This window comes from Neomonachus schauinslandi, chromosome 14 (assembly GCF_002201575.2).
Source record: "Neomonachus schauinslandi chromosome 14, ASM220157v2, whole genome shotgun sequence".
NCBI classification, from domain to species: Eukaryota; Metazoa; Chordata; class Mammalia; order Carnivora; family Phocidae; genus Neomonachus; species Neomonachus schauinslandi.
Window position 1 is genome coordinate 13,545,144 of NC_058416.1, and position 16,805 is coordinate 13,561,948.

Below are 16,805 nucleotides of genomic sequence, written 5' to 3' on the forward strand. Positions count from 1 at the left end.
GCATAACACTTTTTGATAGCAACTGTAGAACCTAGAAGATAATGGTGCACCGGCTTCAAAATTCTCAGGACACCCCGTTTTCCTACCTAGAAGCCAGCCAGGTTACCATTCAAGTGGGAGAGAAAAATATTTTCAGACATGTAAAGTGTCTAATAAATTGGTCTCCCGTGTCTCCTTTCTCAGGAAGATATTCCATTAAAAAGAGGGAGTAAACCAAGTCTTTCTTCAAGTTACCAGCTGTCAGCAAACTACGGGTCCAACACGGGGGAGACGAGAACTACCAGGAAAATGACGGAAGGTCATCCCAGGACACCAGCTGTGCAGTAGGCACACGGAGCAGGTTGCTGCCCTGACTCCAGGACGAAAGAAGTGTCCAAGAAAAAAGTGTCAGAATGTCAGAGTTCTGTCAGAAAACTTAGAAACCCTAGAGAAAAAAAGTACACATGTGAGAGGCTCCAGCCAGCGCAGGAAAGGAAATGTAGTCACTGCCTTTAAAGCACCTTGGCTGTGGGCCACAGCTCCCTGCTCCAAAATGGACAGCTGGCCTTACCCCGAGCGGATGACAGAGGCAGCGGTGTGCGCATGCGGGGAGGCAAGGTAAGAGAGCTACATCTTCACCTTCCACAGTAATAAATCAATACAGAATGCCCAAGAACAAAAAAAACGTTAAAACAGCAGTATATGAAGAGTACTTCAGAAGATGCAGGAAAACTGCAAAAAAGAGCCAAAAGACTCAAAAGTGGTTGCCTGGGGAGGAGGCCTGGGGTGTAAGGATGGGTGGGAGTTCCCGGCACATATTTCTTATTATAAGTCTTGTTGTTTGTTAAGATTTAAAAAAATCTACATAGGATGTTACTTGGGGAAAAGGTTTAAATTTTTAAACTACGAAACGAAAGCAAGGAATGTAGGAAACCGCAGGCGAGAAGACTAGCGAGGGCGAACTGCAGTGGGAAAATGACAGGGCAGCAGCCGCTCTGCAGAGCTCCCTGCGCTGTCCCTGTGCTGTCCCTGTGCTGTCCCCACGCTGTCCACAGGAGAGCGGAGAAGCGCTTCCTCGGACAGCTGCGGGACAGGTTGTGTGCTGAGGAAGGGGGAGCACAGGAGAAGGGGGAAAGGGTCGAAAAGAAATTTATAGACGTAGAATCCACAGATATAGAGGGCCAATCAGGAAACTCTGAAAGAACTAAATAATAAGCAGTGTAGGACGTTCAAGAACTTGGTATCATACTCTTGAATCCTAAGACACCAGCAAAGGGACATCAGAATTCATTCAAACCAATGCTCCCATTTTAGAGATGAGGTGGATGGAGAAGGTAAATGTCAATTTCAGATTAATGGTTACCTGTTGTGAGGCAGTTAGGGGCATAGGATTAGGGAATGGTCCGAGGAGGGTTTCAGCTATATCCATATGTTTATTTCTTTAAAAATAGAAGCAAATATGACAAAAAATTAGATGCAAATATGACAAAAATGTTAATATTTGAAAAAGCTGAAGAGTGGTTGTTTGGATGATCATTATCTTTTGTATTTTTCTATTTGCATGTTTCATAATAATTTCAAAATTTAAAACCTAAACACAAAGAAAATCAAAGTGCTTCTAATTCCATAAGGGAATAGGATGCTCCCAAAGAGCCAGCCAGCATTTCTGGACTAAACAAATAAATACCCAGGTGAAAGGGTATTTGGGGCATTGCCCTGCTTATTATTTAGTTCTTTCAGAGTTTCCTGATTGGCCCTCTATATCTGTGGATAAAAGCACCTTTGCTGTAAAGTATGATGGTTATCTCAAAGAAAACACTTGTATGAGCTGTGAGCCAAACTAGTCAATTCATGGAATGCAACTTTTACGTGAAAGAACAACTGACAAATTCACTATTCGGACTTGGGTATTTGGCAGACATTTTCTCTACAATGAAGTGAGAAGGTCATTTCAGGAAAAACAACTGACGGTATTTGTTGCCAAGGATAGCCTTCAAGCTTCCAAATGAACACCAAATTTTGGAAAACTTGTTTCCACCGTGAACTTGAGAACTTCCCAATACTTAAAGATTTTTCTGATGAGCTCAGTGGTGATATTAACAACTGTGATGTCTTGAAATTGCACAATAAAGTGCATTAACATCTGGAATAGCTCCATTTTCTAATGAGCTAGTATTTCCCAAATGACCAATAATTAATGAGATAAAGTGATGCACGGGCAAGGACCCATTCAAAGTGCAACAAAGGTCAACAGAACCTAATGTAAAAGAATTTTTTCAAGTTTAACAACAGGGTTTAAGATTCCATACTGGAACCAACATTTAAGAAATGACCACTTGTCAAGTTTTGGTATAGCATCAAAGAAGACTATTCACAATTGTCTGAAAAGACAATTAGAATACTCTTCTCTTTTCCAATTACACATTGCACAAACTTTATAATAAACACTTACTGGGTTATTCTTTTTGGATATTAAAAACCGTGAACACATAATCACAATGGTAAGTTACCATAGTTTAATCTCGGATCATTATCAGTCATTTAGAACAAGTGAACAATTCATTATTTAAAAGTTACATTCTTTTGCAGTTATAGTCTCAGATATCTGCAACAAATATATAAGCATCAGAGGCTTAATTTACCACAGAATCAAGAATGATCATTGCTCTAAAGAGGAAATGAATACAGTAAATTCTTAAATCTGTTTTAAGTACACGCAAATAAAGTCCCTTCTCTCCAGTTATAAAGCATACTGTTTTAACATTGGACTCTTGAAACCTACACACTAATCACCCAGATGCCCTGGTATTAGTGGATTTAAACCTTAGTTCTTAAACTGGTGGGGAAATGTCTTTTCACAGAAGAAACTGACTTTTTATAAATTTCAAAAGAAATAATCTAATCTGACCAAACCTCAGTAGTTCAGAAGGAACACCGAGTAACAAACTTTTCACAGACCCATTTGTAGATCAGTTAGGGAACAGAAGTGTTTTCAAAAGAAATATCCTTCTTACACAAATCTGTCCAGTTAATTAATATCATAAATCATTCATTTCAAAGGCAGGGACCTTAAAAAAAATTCCAGAATGAAATTGATAATGTCCTCACTTCCATAAAGTCCTATTACCCTGCCCCCTGAAAGAGAAAGGTTACACACTGTAGCTTTTTAAGTCAGAATATTCAAATAACAATCAGAGGCTACCCATTTCTGTATGCTCACCTTTGCAGTTCATTGAGCCCCCTGGCAGTTGGTAGGCAGGGATTCTGCCTTAGGAAGTTTTGTTTTAAGTTGAGATGAGTGAGGTCTTGGCTGTAGAAGAGGTTGGCAGGCAGATGCTCCAGGCTACAACACGAGAGGTCCACTGAGCTAATGCGCTGTGACGCAACCTGGAGGGGGATAAAACCCAGCCTGATTTTAGTACCGACCATTTATCCTACAGATGCCCTCTATGGATAGAAACACAATAACCCCATTGAGAACACAGACATATTGTACAAGTGGCACTAGTTAGTAGTCCAAACACAAACCAGTAGACTATTTACTTAACATGGAACCAAGTCAAGTACTGTAAAAGCAGAAAACGGTGTCCCTGCCAGGAAGGTACTTACAGTAACCCGGCGTAGGAGACAGGTTACAAAAAGCACAGATTATCCTATCAGGTTCAGTGATATCAGTAATCTCCTCCAACCGTAGGGGTTAAGTTCCTGAAAACGTTTATGGTAAGGGAATTCAGAGCTAAATAATACAAGACTCTAGAGTAACTACAGGGTTAGGAGATAGACACTAAGGTCTAGATAGAACCTATCAAAGCCCTTGTATATACTGATTTAAAAGAGCACAAATAAAGAATAGCAGTATCGATGGCCTTGTACACATCTTTAATGGCAGCATATGATCAGATTCCACTGTCTGCTTGCTCTCAACTTCTTGGGTTGTCTGTCCCACAAAGCTTCAATGAGATGCTCATAAACTCATTGGGCTTTGCTTCATGCAAGTATTCTAAGTAAAATTTATTTTATGTCTGAATGTTTATCCACATATTCAAAGCCTTCCTGGTTGAATGACTATGACCGTGGCGAGAGTCCCAGGGCCACAGACCAACTAGCGTGCTAGAGACAGAAAGAGCACTGGATGACCTGTATTTCTCAAATGCTTTCTCCAATATTCCAAGTCATGCAGTGCCACCTTATGCCTCTGCGTGTGACTTCAGCCCCACTTGCACACACCTTGGCTCCTTCTCTGCCCCAGAGAGGCCACGGTAATACTGTTCTAAGATTTGGATTGATTCTCCCTTGTGCTCTTTATCTTTACCAAAGCTTTATGGCAGAAACACCACTCCTTATCTGTGACCAGTATGATGTCCTTTTCTATTTCCAAACTCTAGCTTTCTCTTTCCCAGTTACAGAGGCAGCAGGGCATGGTCCTCAGGAGTGTGACCCTGGGGTCCGTGTGCAGCTTTATGTCCCAACCCCCCCCCACTTAGGAGCTGAGAGGACACGAACAGATCGCTGAGCCCTCCGAGCTGCAGTTTTCTCACCTGTGTACCAGGTGTAAGGGTGACATGGACATCTACCAGCCAACACAGAAACAGCATTCAGTACACGGGGACTGCTAGTACTACCACTATTAGTATTGCTACTACTGCCAAATAGGATGATTCACATCTTACATCTACTGAAATCCAAATTCTCCTGATGCTAAAAAGGTATTCAGAAGTAAATGTGCATAAAACCTATTCTGCTGATGGCATATTTGAGGTTAGAAAGAAATTACTGTGCACACTTGAGAACTAAGGGGAGAGTGAGGTAAAAACAGCCTGGCAGGGCTCAACTCAGAAGACTTTACAGGGGCGCCTGGGTGGCTCAGTCGGTTAAGCATCTGCCTTCGGCTCAGGTCATGATCCCAGTGTCCTGGCATCGAGTCCCACATCGGGCTCCTCGCTCAGCAGGGAGCCTGCTTCTCCCTCTGCCTGCTGCTCCCCCTGCTCGTGTGCACTCCCTCTCTCTAGCAAATAAATAAAATCTTAAAAAAAGAAAAAAAAAAGAAGTCTCAGTCTGCATTTTAACAACTATATCTTTCCTTGAATTTTCACTATTAAACAAGAAAAAGAAGAAATTGTTTTCCACAAAAAAAGAAGGAAGGAAGGAAAAAAGAAAATCCCAAACAGGGCCAAATCATCCATATACACTAAAAGATGTGAAAAGAGCCATGAGGAATGTAATGGGCCTGAAAGGCAGGTGCAAACGCTCACAGGAACCTGTTACAGGCAGAGAGGGTGCACACACGTTGAGCATGTAAGGGTGCCCTGCGGTACAACAGTAAACAAGGCAGACACAGTCTCCGCCCTGGGTGAGCACACCTCAAGAGAAGCAGAGGGAAATTAGGTACTACATGATAATGATTACAGTAATGGTAAGTGCATGATCTAAGAAGTCAGGGAAGGCTTCCCAAAGGACCTGATGTCCAAGCTCAAACTTTGAACTTGAGTGGAAATCTGTGTTTTCGTCTACCCCCAATCCTTTTTCCATATCTTCCTATAGCAATCCTTCAGGATCCTGGGATCTTGAAAGAGCTTCGAACAAAGCATGTTGACCCTCTGGCGACAGGGATAGGCACGTACTCCAGGCCTGAACGACCAGAGTACCCCATCCACTGAACCCACGATTGATCCAAAAGTACTGGCATGTGACCCCAGCTGGGCTACCAGAGGCCTTCTCTGGGATTTATGTATTCTGAAGCCAGGAGAGAAAACACGAACACACATGACTCCATATATTATGTACAAATAGCTATGGAACAGTAACTATTAACCACATAAACCCTACATCGGTCACATACCAAATTAATGATGGCAATTGTTTCTATATGGGTTGGGAGGGGAAAGGAAATAAGAATGGGAAGATAGGAAGGAACTATGGAAATGTGTTAACAACTGGGGAAGACAAGTACATGGAAACTGTAATATTATCCTTTGTGCTCTTCTGTGTGCATGTGTATGTGTGTTTACTTTGGGAAAAAAAATGTAATTTCAATTAAAATTTCAGTTAAAGAAGAAAATGGATGGAGCAGTCTTCTGGCTTTCTTTGAATTCAGTGTTCTACTAGGTGGTACACCAGGGACAACAATTCCTCTGTCATCAAAGGGATCCCCTTAACTAGTGGGCTGAACGGTGGCCCCAAAAAAGGAGGCGAGGCAGACAAAAACACAGATTTCCACATCCTAGTCCCTGGAATCTATAAATATTATCTTATACAGCAAGAGTGAATATTACTTTATATGACGAAATATGTATCCTTTAAGAGAGAGGCAGTGTTTTGAGGTAGAAGAAGAGAAGTCGATGTGACCATATGGGGGCAGACACAGAAGTAATACGGACCACAAGCCAAAGAATGTTGAGAGCCACCAGAAGCAGATAGAGGCAAGGAATGGATTCTCCCCTAGAGCCTTCAAAGGAGTATGGTCCTGCCAACACCTTGATTTCAGACTTCTGGCCTCCAGAACTCCATACATTTCTGTTGTTTTAAAGTCACCAAGGTTTTGTTAATTGGGAAACTAATACTCCCTTCACAACTTTTTCCAGAGTACTTTTCATTTTCAGTCATTCAACACGTTTACTGAATACCTCCCATATGCCAATACTGGCCTAGGTAAGCCCTTGGTATGCTTCAGTAAACACAATTAAGATCCCTGCCTTCGTACGTAAGTCAATTATATGTTAAAAATTGGCAAATACTATGGAAAAAACAGAGCAAGGAACAGGGGGTCAGGATTGTTGGAAAAGTGGTCAGTTCTCCTTGAATAGGTTGGTCAGGGTGGGCCCCACTGAACAGGTGACATCTAGACACGAAGGGCATGAGGAAGTTGGCTGAAGGGATTTGTCTAGAGGAACACGGAAGTAGCAAGGGTAAAGGCCCTAAAAAGGGATGTGCCCGGCATGTTGGAGGGGAGAATGACCTGTATGTAGTGAGATCAGAAAGGTAAGGGGGTAGGGGTGGGCAGCAGGTCTGGCAGGGTCTTTTCAGTCCCTGTAAATACTCTAGCTTTCAATGTGAGCAAAATGGGAAGCATGGAAAGGTTCTGAAAATCTCTGTCTCTAGACTGCAAGCTCCATAAGGGCAGGGATTTTTGCCTATTTTGTTCACTGATATACCCTGATATGCTCAGCACTTGGTGAGACCAATTTCCAACCCCTGCTTTCTCACCAGCTTGCATCTGACACACCTAGCGTATGCTTTCACACAGAGACTACTTTGAAGAGGACAAATCCTATTTCCACTGAGGCGTCACACTAAATGCTCTCCTCAGACAACTGAAAGATAATGATTACATGTCAAGTAGTATTTGATTCCTTTCCTCGTTCTGGACCACAAGCTGTTGCTGCTGGAAACAAGGGGAAAGAAGCCACATTAACAAGGCGACAACAAGCAAGAGCCATGCACAGCAAGAACAGAAAGGACAGCAGCAGGGCAGTGAGCTGCCAAGGTGACCACAAAAGCTACCAGGAGCTGCCCCTCCACCCCGTCTCTGCAAAAAGGGGGGGATTTAAGTGCTTCCACGCAGACCAGCCTGGGCCCATAGGGATATGCCACAAAGAGATTTGCTTGACTCCCATGTGAGAAAACCATCGGCTGGACTGCCCAAAGAAGCTGTGACCCACATACATGGCACCTATTAAAACTAAGATCCTTCACAGGAAAGACCTAAATAAGTAATAAAAATAAATCAGAAATCCACCTGGCTATACCTCAGAGCAAGTAGCCTTTTATTACTTTTTTTTTTTCTTAAGTAGTAGGAATAGCAATAATACCAGCTAACATTTAGGTGGTGCTTCACTTGTGGGCGGCCCTCTTCTAACTGCTCTAGCCAGGCTACTTAACCTTCACAACAACTCAGTGTGGTGATGACTTACCCTCATTTCAAAGATGAAGGGTAAACAGAGTCACAGAGCACGCCCATGGTCACCCAGTTTGAGCAGTAGCAGAACCTGAGTTTGAACGAGGACCTGTACTTCTTTTTTTTTAAAGATTTTATTTATTTATTTGAGAGAGAGAATGAGAGAGAGAGAGCACATGAGAGGGGGGAGGGTCAGAAGGAGAAGCAGACTCCCTGCCGAGCAGGGAGCCCGATGCGGGACTCGATCCCGGGACTCCAGGATCATGACCTGAGCCGAAGGCAGTCGCCCAACCAACTGAGCCACCCAGGCGCCCGAGGACCTGTACTTCTAACTCCCATGATAAAATAATAACGTAACCCCTTAGACCACAGCAAAGATGATCAGATGCTATCCCAGGGGAAGCTTAAGCCTCAGGAATGGCAGTGACAGAAGACAGTCTGGCATGTTCGAGAGAAGCAGACAGCATCTGCTGACCACAAACAGACTTCAGGGAAGGGGTGAAGCCCCACGGGGGCACCATTCCTTGACATCATGGGCTCTGCCCACTGCTATCTACATAGCTTGTCTACCTGGGCAGCGGTGATGCCACTTGGTGAGCACTTCACTGAATTCTAAAAGGTTACAGGAAAAGTTTAAAAGGTTATAGAAATTTAGAAAGTGAAAGAAAAGGGCACATGCAGAAATCACCTCAAATCTGTTATAGAAAGGGATCTCTAAAGGACCTCACAATGAGAATACAAAATCCTTTTGGTAAAAGCTACTGTACTTCTATTACACCTCCCAACATCAAGACAGTGGAAGACACAAAGTTGAGATCCAAGCAACTTGACATGCAGGAGAAAGGGCACAGTCTTAACAATATTCAGGGCGTACAAACAATTCTACCACTTCCAAGCCATGAGGCTCTGGATAAGTCACTTCATCTATCTGTCCTTCTGTTCCCTCATCACTAAAGAGGAATAGATGGTACCTGCCCTGATGAATTGAACAAGCTGCTGTAAATAATACTTTTCTCATTTAAAAAAAATCAGGAGAGGCTCTACAGACCAAGCATCCCTTGACCAACAACCACAGCTGAGCGCAGTGTAAACCTATAACACAAAAAAAGGACGAGAGCACCGGCAACTGTTCTTGCCACCTTGAGCATTACACAGATAAAGCTCAAAGGCAGAACACACTAGTTATGAGGCTCACAGACCATCCATGAACTACACATGAAGGGATTCAAGTGTTAGAAGATTGGTTCAGTGGAACTGTGACTAGGGAAATCCGCGCTAGTCTGGATTAACAGCAAAACATTTTTTAAGGCTGACAGAGTTGGGGAACTAAATGGGATTTCCCCCCCATGAACCTACATATTCTGGAAGACACATAAAAGTGAACATGAATTCCAACGACCTTCTCAGGTTGTCTTCTTTTCCAAATTACTTGTAAACATGTTGGGAGGGGGAGGGGGAAAGTTCATTTGGGCCTCAAAATATTTCCCCAAAAGTACACTGCAGGGTAAACATAAAAATGATAATATGAACGACAAACTTTTCAGACGACCTACTGGGCTTCCAGATATTTCTAACAGGCTACTCAGCTCAACACTTCCCTCAGTTGTTTCTTGGCAAGCCTTTAGGCTATGCATCTAGCTGAGTTGCATTTCTAAACCAAGATATCTCTCCTGTCCTAACCAATCCTTGCTATGCTTTTGAAATTATCATCTTCCCTTGTAACAGGACTGTCCTCATCTTTTATTAGCAAGGAAAGGTTTAGAAAAACATTCATGTGACTTACTTTGTTGTTGTTACCACTATACTTTAGTGAAGGGGCATTTATCCTTATTATGTGCCAAACATGCTCAAAATCAATCAAAATGATCCTGAAAGGCTTGGTGAAAGCAGCTGAAATAGCACAAGTAATTCTACTTGTGTAAAGTAAAAGACTGTTGCGCACCAGCACAGTGAGTCATTAATTGCTCTGGCCTAACTTTCAGTGGCTTGGAAAATTATGCCCTGGCTACAGGGATAGTCTCTGGGGAGTTTACTAGACTTCTGTAAAAAATTCTTAACCTCTTAACTGACCTAGTTTTAATTCTCACTCCCTAAAAATGCTTTGGGAAGGCATGAGGGAGGAGAATATGAATTTAGAAGAGTGTTTATTAATCTTTTAGCTAAGCATTCTAGCAACTTATTTTCAACTCCATCCTCATCAATAGTTTTATAATACTTTATATCAAACCAAAGTTTCCAATTTTAATAAAATTCAAATTATCACCGCTCTACGACATGCAATCATTTCTTAAAAAAAAAATCTACAAATATATAGGAAATGCCTTAAATTGATCCCAGACCTTTTTGCAATGACATCTCTTTTCTTGATCCTGTACTAATATTACAATTTTATAAAATCTGTTTAACAACAGGTGAAGATAACTTTGGTATAAAATTAATTACAATATATACATTAATAGGAGCTACTAATTAATAATTAATAATTAGTAATTAAAATACACTAATAGGAGCAAAGCAAGGTGCCGATGTTGTTAAAGCCCTGTTAAAGCACCAGGCTATAACAATATAGAAAAAACAATACTGAGAAATTTAGAATAAGAGCTCCACCTAAGCATCCTGACCTCTCTTTGCCAGGCGAATGGAGGGGATGGGGACGAGTGAATCTCTCAACATATGTTTATCATTTGCCTCTATGAACCGGGCACTAGACTTGGTCCTGGAGAGGTGGCACTGTGTGTCTTCAAAAGCTTGGTCTCTTGAGACATGGACACCTACACGACCATAATTCAAGAAGGTACGCACAATGGTGTGATGAGAGCACCCAGAGCAGAGAACACAAAGCTCAGAGCAACCCTGTGGCAATCCCAGCACCCACACTCCCCTCCCTCGCCTGGGCACTTGGGCAGAGACTTGCACATCACCACCAAGAGCAGACAGAACTGTGGTGTTTGTCCAGGGAGCTCCTTGCATGGCCTCCACTGGAAATGCAGACCTGGCACCACCTTTCCCGGAGCCAGAAGCAACAGTGAAAAACTGCGAGGAGATGGCACCAACAGCCTCCCAGGATCACTCCCATGTCACTCCGGCCGTTATCTTCCCCCCCACCCACACACAAACCCCATTGTGTTTCTGAGTAACAACAGAAAAACAGAGCTCAGCTTGGGCGGAGATCAAATCTGAACTCAGAGTTCCTTCCTCATTTCCGTATTGGCAAACTAGGTGTAAACAGTCCGTTTAGACAATGGCCACCTGAGAAAGTGGCATCTCCCTGACCACGGGGAAGGGAAAAGATAGCCAACCACAAAAAACACTTAAATTCTAGCTTTCTGGTAAAAGAAGTGATGTAAATGTATACTTAAATGATTTTACTATTAGAAACGAGCTACTTGTTTTGTATTTTAAGTTCCAAATCTAACATAAAAGGTCGAGCATGTTAGACATAAAGAGGTCATTGACATTTTTCCAATTATTCCGTGATTCCTTACTTTATGAAATTATAAATCAGACCAGTTGGTAGACGAACTTAACTCTTCAGAGTAGGTGTAGGAAATGCAATACTCTGGGTTACAAATACTGGGATCTTCCAAGATAAGCAAATATATAATGGAAACTAAACTCTTAACATATATATATATAAATATAAATATGAATATATTTTATATATTTTATAAAGTCTATATATTATATATAAATATATAAATATATATATTTTTACTATATAAATATTTATATATTACTATATAAATATATATAAATAATATATATAAGTATATACATTTATATATTTACATTGGTCTAAATACTCAGACTAAAATGACTTAACTTCATAATATTAACATGACCAGATACAGAGATGTGGTTAATCATATATGGTGGATTCCTGAGATAGCAATACTTGACCAGTTTTTGAAGAATTGACAACAGTAGTCCTCTCAACAATAAAATCAATTTAATCTGCCTTGGATGAGTGCTCGCTTCAGCAGCACATATACTAATCTGCCTTGGATGACATAGAAAGCACGTCAGATTTCTTAAATATGTCCTGGTCATCATTTAAGAAGACGGACGAGCAGTGCACAGTGGCTTCCCTAGCAGCATACCCCATACGACAGACTGTGTGACAGACGACCTCTTATTCTACCACTGAGCTGCCTGGATGCTGTTGACAACCTTGTATGTGAAGTACTTCCCTTTGACATTTTCAGTACATTTCAGTTATTGAGTCTTGGTCTGTTTTGTTCCCTCAGGCCACTGTTAAACATTGGAAGTACAATTAAAGAAAAAAGAGCAAGGTAGCAGAACTTCCTGCATAAAGCAGGGCTGGATACTTCATACCTTAGTTCCCTCATCTGCAAAATGGAGATGTGATAGTATCTTGTCCAGAGTTACTCCCTCTTTTGTTGTAAAACCTGACCTCATAGAGTTGTAATGAGTACTTACTTCACAGGGCTGCTATAAAGCACCTAGAAGTGTGCTTGGCACATAGAAAAAGTTACCAAAACATCAGTTATTCCTATTGGCATTATTGTGGTCACTACTAGATCGATTCATTAGGCTAAGTGATTTTATGAACAAAATACATCAACAAGTTGGGGGTAAAAACAAAACTTTTTATTTTGGCGTCGACCTCATGGATGAATAACTAATTCACTTTGGATATAATGTGTGAAGCAAGGAAAATGATGGTCACATATTCTGGGCTCATCAGTTGGTATCTTCAAGTACGCATATCGATAAACCAGCTGAAGAAGGGATCTGGGAACCACATGACAGCAGGACTTGGAACTACCGGAGATGCTCCTCCTGAAAACAGATGGCTAAGGGGTGGAGGAGGGCACAGGAATCATGCTAACTTCAATATTCAAAGGCTATCAAACAGAATTATCCCGTATTATACTAGAGAGCAAAACCGGATCGACAGATTGAAGCCACAGGGAAAAGACTTCCGCTCACTGGTAAGGAAGAGCCGTCTGGTCAGACAGTACACATGTCTGAAACACTGCGGACGGTTTTGGGAGGGAAGGAAGTCTGGGCGTCCAGAAGGTCCTTTCTGAATCTTGAATTCTAAGTCTCTGAACTAAGAGCACCTGATCATGGCTACAACTTAAGGTTCAACTAAAGAACACTTTCAAAGAAAAGACCAAGTAACTATTAAGATAATTATTCCAGAAAACTACAACTGGTAATATTACCTTTTTGGTGACTTTCTTAAAGGGCCCTTTGCAATCTTAAAATAATATGTTGCAACTTTAAAACACAGCTGTAAGTCCCTTGCTTGACACCGAGAATGTATTTTATTAAAGGTAGTAACAATATACAGATAAAATCCACATGAGGAACATATTTCTTCCGTTTGCTGAGACCCTGACCTAGAAGTTGAGCCTAGAAGAGTGCCCTGCATAGAGAAAGGGTGGAATTAGTCTTCTCTCTACCCTCCCTCCCCATGTCTCTCATGGCAACTCTGTAGTAACTCCAACAAAGTGCAGAATAAAGGGGAGGAAGTGAGAAGACCCAGGGAGGGAAGATGGAGACACAGGGGATCAGTTTAACCCAGTAAATGGACAAGCCGGCAGCATTTCACAAAAGCATGCCTCTTTTGCTAGGGAATGGTAAGCAAACTAGGTATTTTTTACTTGGATAAAACTGGATGATAAAACTTTGGAGAAAATAAAATTAAATGGCTTTAAACTGAAATGACTCAGAATTCAAGGAAAAATCCGTTTTTTAAGAATATGTTAACTAGGGGCGCCTGGGTGGCTCAGTCGTTAAGCGTCTGCCTTCAGCTCAGGTCATGATCCCAGGGTCCTGGGATTGAGCCCCACATCGGGGGCCTGCTCAGCGGGAAGCCTGCTTCTTTCCTCTCCCACTCCCCCTGCTTGTGTTCCTGCTCTGTCTCTGTCAAATAAATAAATAAAATCTTTAAAAAAAAAATGTTAACTAGGATTTCAGAACCAATAGTTGCCATAGGAAAAAAGAACAGACAGGATTAGCAATGTGGAAATAAGACGAAGCATAATTATAACCACAAAGAGATCATTTTAATATTTTACTAACTTAATCACAGTTTTACGTATCACAAAAACAAAATTTAATGCAATCCAAAATATTTCATCAAAGCAGAATTCCTAAATTCCCTAATTTCATAAACTGTTGCTCATATCCATAAGGAAGATTCCATAACATGAACTAACATGAACTTTTCTGTAACAAATTCATTACTATGTTAGAAAGTTAGTTATCATATTTGGTAACTTATAATCAAATTTCCCCCAGGAAATGACATGGAACTAGCAGGAAACAGACAGGCCAGCACTTTTTAAACTTTATCTAGCTTCTATTTTTTTTTTCTTTCTCATGCTGCTCAGACATCTGTGATAGAACTATATTTTCACATTTTACACAGCTGTGCCTTTGTACTTACTTTACACCTCTCCTTGAAATGCTCTTCCCTTCTTGTCTTTGTAGTTAACTCCTATTCATCCTTCAGAAACTCAATTTGCCCATTACCTACTTGAAGTCTTCCTGTACCCAAACAGCTCATATACTGGATTTCCAAATTTTTCTCATATCTTCACTACAGAGTTGGTACAAGAACAATCTCCTTGGGATGGGGTGACGTATAAGCTAAAATCTATGTCACATGGTTTAACTTAAGCTTCTACCACAGATCTGCTAGACTGTCCTTGGTCAAATGGCCCTTAATTCTCTATCTAAAGAATGGGTATAAAATGTGATGTGAAGGTTTCTAAAAAAACAAATGAACAACAACAAGAACAACAACAACAAAAACACCTGGACTTCTTAGCAGAAACGTACTGAGAGCAAAGCCTCTTACCCTTATAATCCCAATGTAAGCAACTACAGCACAATCCCTAAAAGACAGGTTTCAAATCATGCTGACAAAAAGCAGCATACTCCCTAATCTACACTTCAAATTAAGAGGCAAAAAATGTGTAAAAGATGAGTAAGTAATCTCTCATGGTTCCTTGCAGCTCCATCTAATGACACAAATCTTTATGTTGGAAACCTTAATCCTATTACATTAGAATGACTGGACTCAAGTAGTTAGTGAAGTATTCTTTGAGTGAAATTTGGACCAGAAAAACACTCTTTTTAAGCATGTGAAAGCCAAAGTTCAGTTGTGATTCACCATATACTTTATTCTGATTTAAAGGGGTGATATTTACTCATTACTTCATGTGATCTTTAATTCAGCATGAAATGTGACCCTGACTTGCCTACACTATGCCTATTAAGAGTGAACCCAAGAGCACCTGGGTGGCTCAGTTGGTTGAGCGACTGCCTTCGGCTCAGGTCATGATCCTGGAGTCCCTGGATCGAGTCCCGCATCGGGCTCCCTGCTCGGCGAGGAGCCTGCTTCTCCCTGTAACCCTCCCCCATCTCATGTACTCTCTCTCTCTCTCATTCTCGCTCTCTCAAATAAATAAATAAATCTTTTTAAAAAAAAAAAAAAGAGTGAACCCAATATATCAAGGCAACCAAAAAGTTCATGGCAGTGACAAAAACAAAACAAAACAAAAAACGAGAGGCCTAGAATAAAATACTACGGTTAATACTGGAAGAAAGACAGAAGAGAGAGCCACTATGATAGCCACAGTCACTGGAAACTGCATGTCAGCCCCTGATCAACAAGGAGGGAGAAGCGTGCACAAGCTATGCTGCTCCATGGGTGTGAATTTGTCACGATGGGCCATATAACACACATGTAACACAACTGCTCACAGGTGATAACTGCAGAAGCTGGGTCACAAGGTATGTGGTTGTTACTATACTATTATGTCCATTTCTAAATATTTGACATTTTCCACAATAAAAAGTTAAAAACACATTCATGCACAACACCCAATCCACGATCTGATTCCCCCCTTTTTAAATCTTCCCTGAAATAAAGAAACAGACTTTAAAGTGGGACAATACAGTGCTGTGGAAGTAACTAAGGCTTAATAAAAAATTACCTATGCTTAGGCTATAGATTCATGTAAAGACTAACTCTGAAAAGAATTCACAGGATTGATCAACATGTCTAAAACTTATGCACTCCAAAAAGTGGGCCACAAAAATGGACATCAAGGTCAGCGTTTCGATGTCACTTGTGTCGTGTATTTGACAGGACCTCTTCTGCAGTTCCCGTTCTTCTCTCTACTATCACTCCCAGCCTTTCTCCCATCCCTCGGAAAACATGCTTAAGACATGTGCCCATGGTGAGCAAACAGAGCCCTTTTTTACACTGCATACAACAGAATGTTTACTGAATTTTTAAAGCATGTCGTGCATTAATATTTTAGGGATGACTTTACAATCAGTATCGTAATCCTCCCAAAGGAGCTGTTTCCTTCACAGTATCTACCACTAACACCTACCCAAAACAAAAACTCCAAAGGGACTGCTTTGGGTATTATTTTTGCAAGCAATACTAAGTGCTAGGATTCAATTTTAAAAATAGTAAGTATATAAAGGCCTATCTTGGTAGAACATATCTAACTAATAGCTTTATAAAATTTTCCCAAAATCAAATGAAACAAATTAGAAGATTAACACTTCTCTTTTAGCTAAGATCCAGAAGCATAAACTGAAAATAAAGGATTTTCCTTTTAAATTAATTATCTAATTCATTTTAATTTAAAAATCATCAAAATTGCTTCTCTTTGTCCTCCTACCCAGACTAAGGTGGGGATGGTCATTAAAAATCAGAAACTCAGATATTTCTTTCTGTTGTTGTTTTTCTTTCAGATTCTTATCAAAATGAATCTCATTTGAACATTAGGATGCACGACAGATGAATGGATAAAGAAGATGTGGGGTATATATACAATGGAATACTACTCAGCCATCAAAAAAAAAAAAAGAAATCTTGCCATTTGCAACAACGTGCAAACTAGAGGGTATTCTTTTTTTTTTTTTTTTTTTTTTT

At 40.7% G+C, this 16,805-nt stretch overlaps 1 protein-coding gene across 1 annotated transcript in view; it reads right to left on the reverse strand.

The window, feature by feature from the left end:
• Positions 1-16,805, reverse strand: part of PHLPP1 (PH domain and leucine rich repeat protein phosphatase 1) — a 214,966-nt gene that overhangs the window by 69,844 nt on the left and 128,317 nt on the right. The window contains exon 5 of the mRNA XM_044921274.1: positions 3,200-3,366. Coding sequence (XP_044777209.1) covers positions 3,200-3,366 — 167 coding nt within the window. The remainder of the gene's footprint in view (positions 1-3,199; positions 3,367-16,805) is intronic.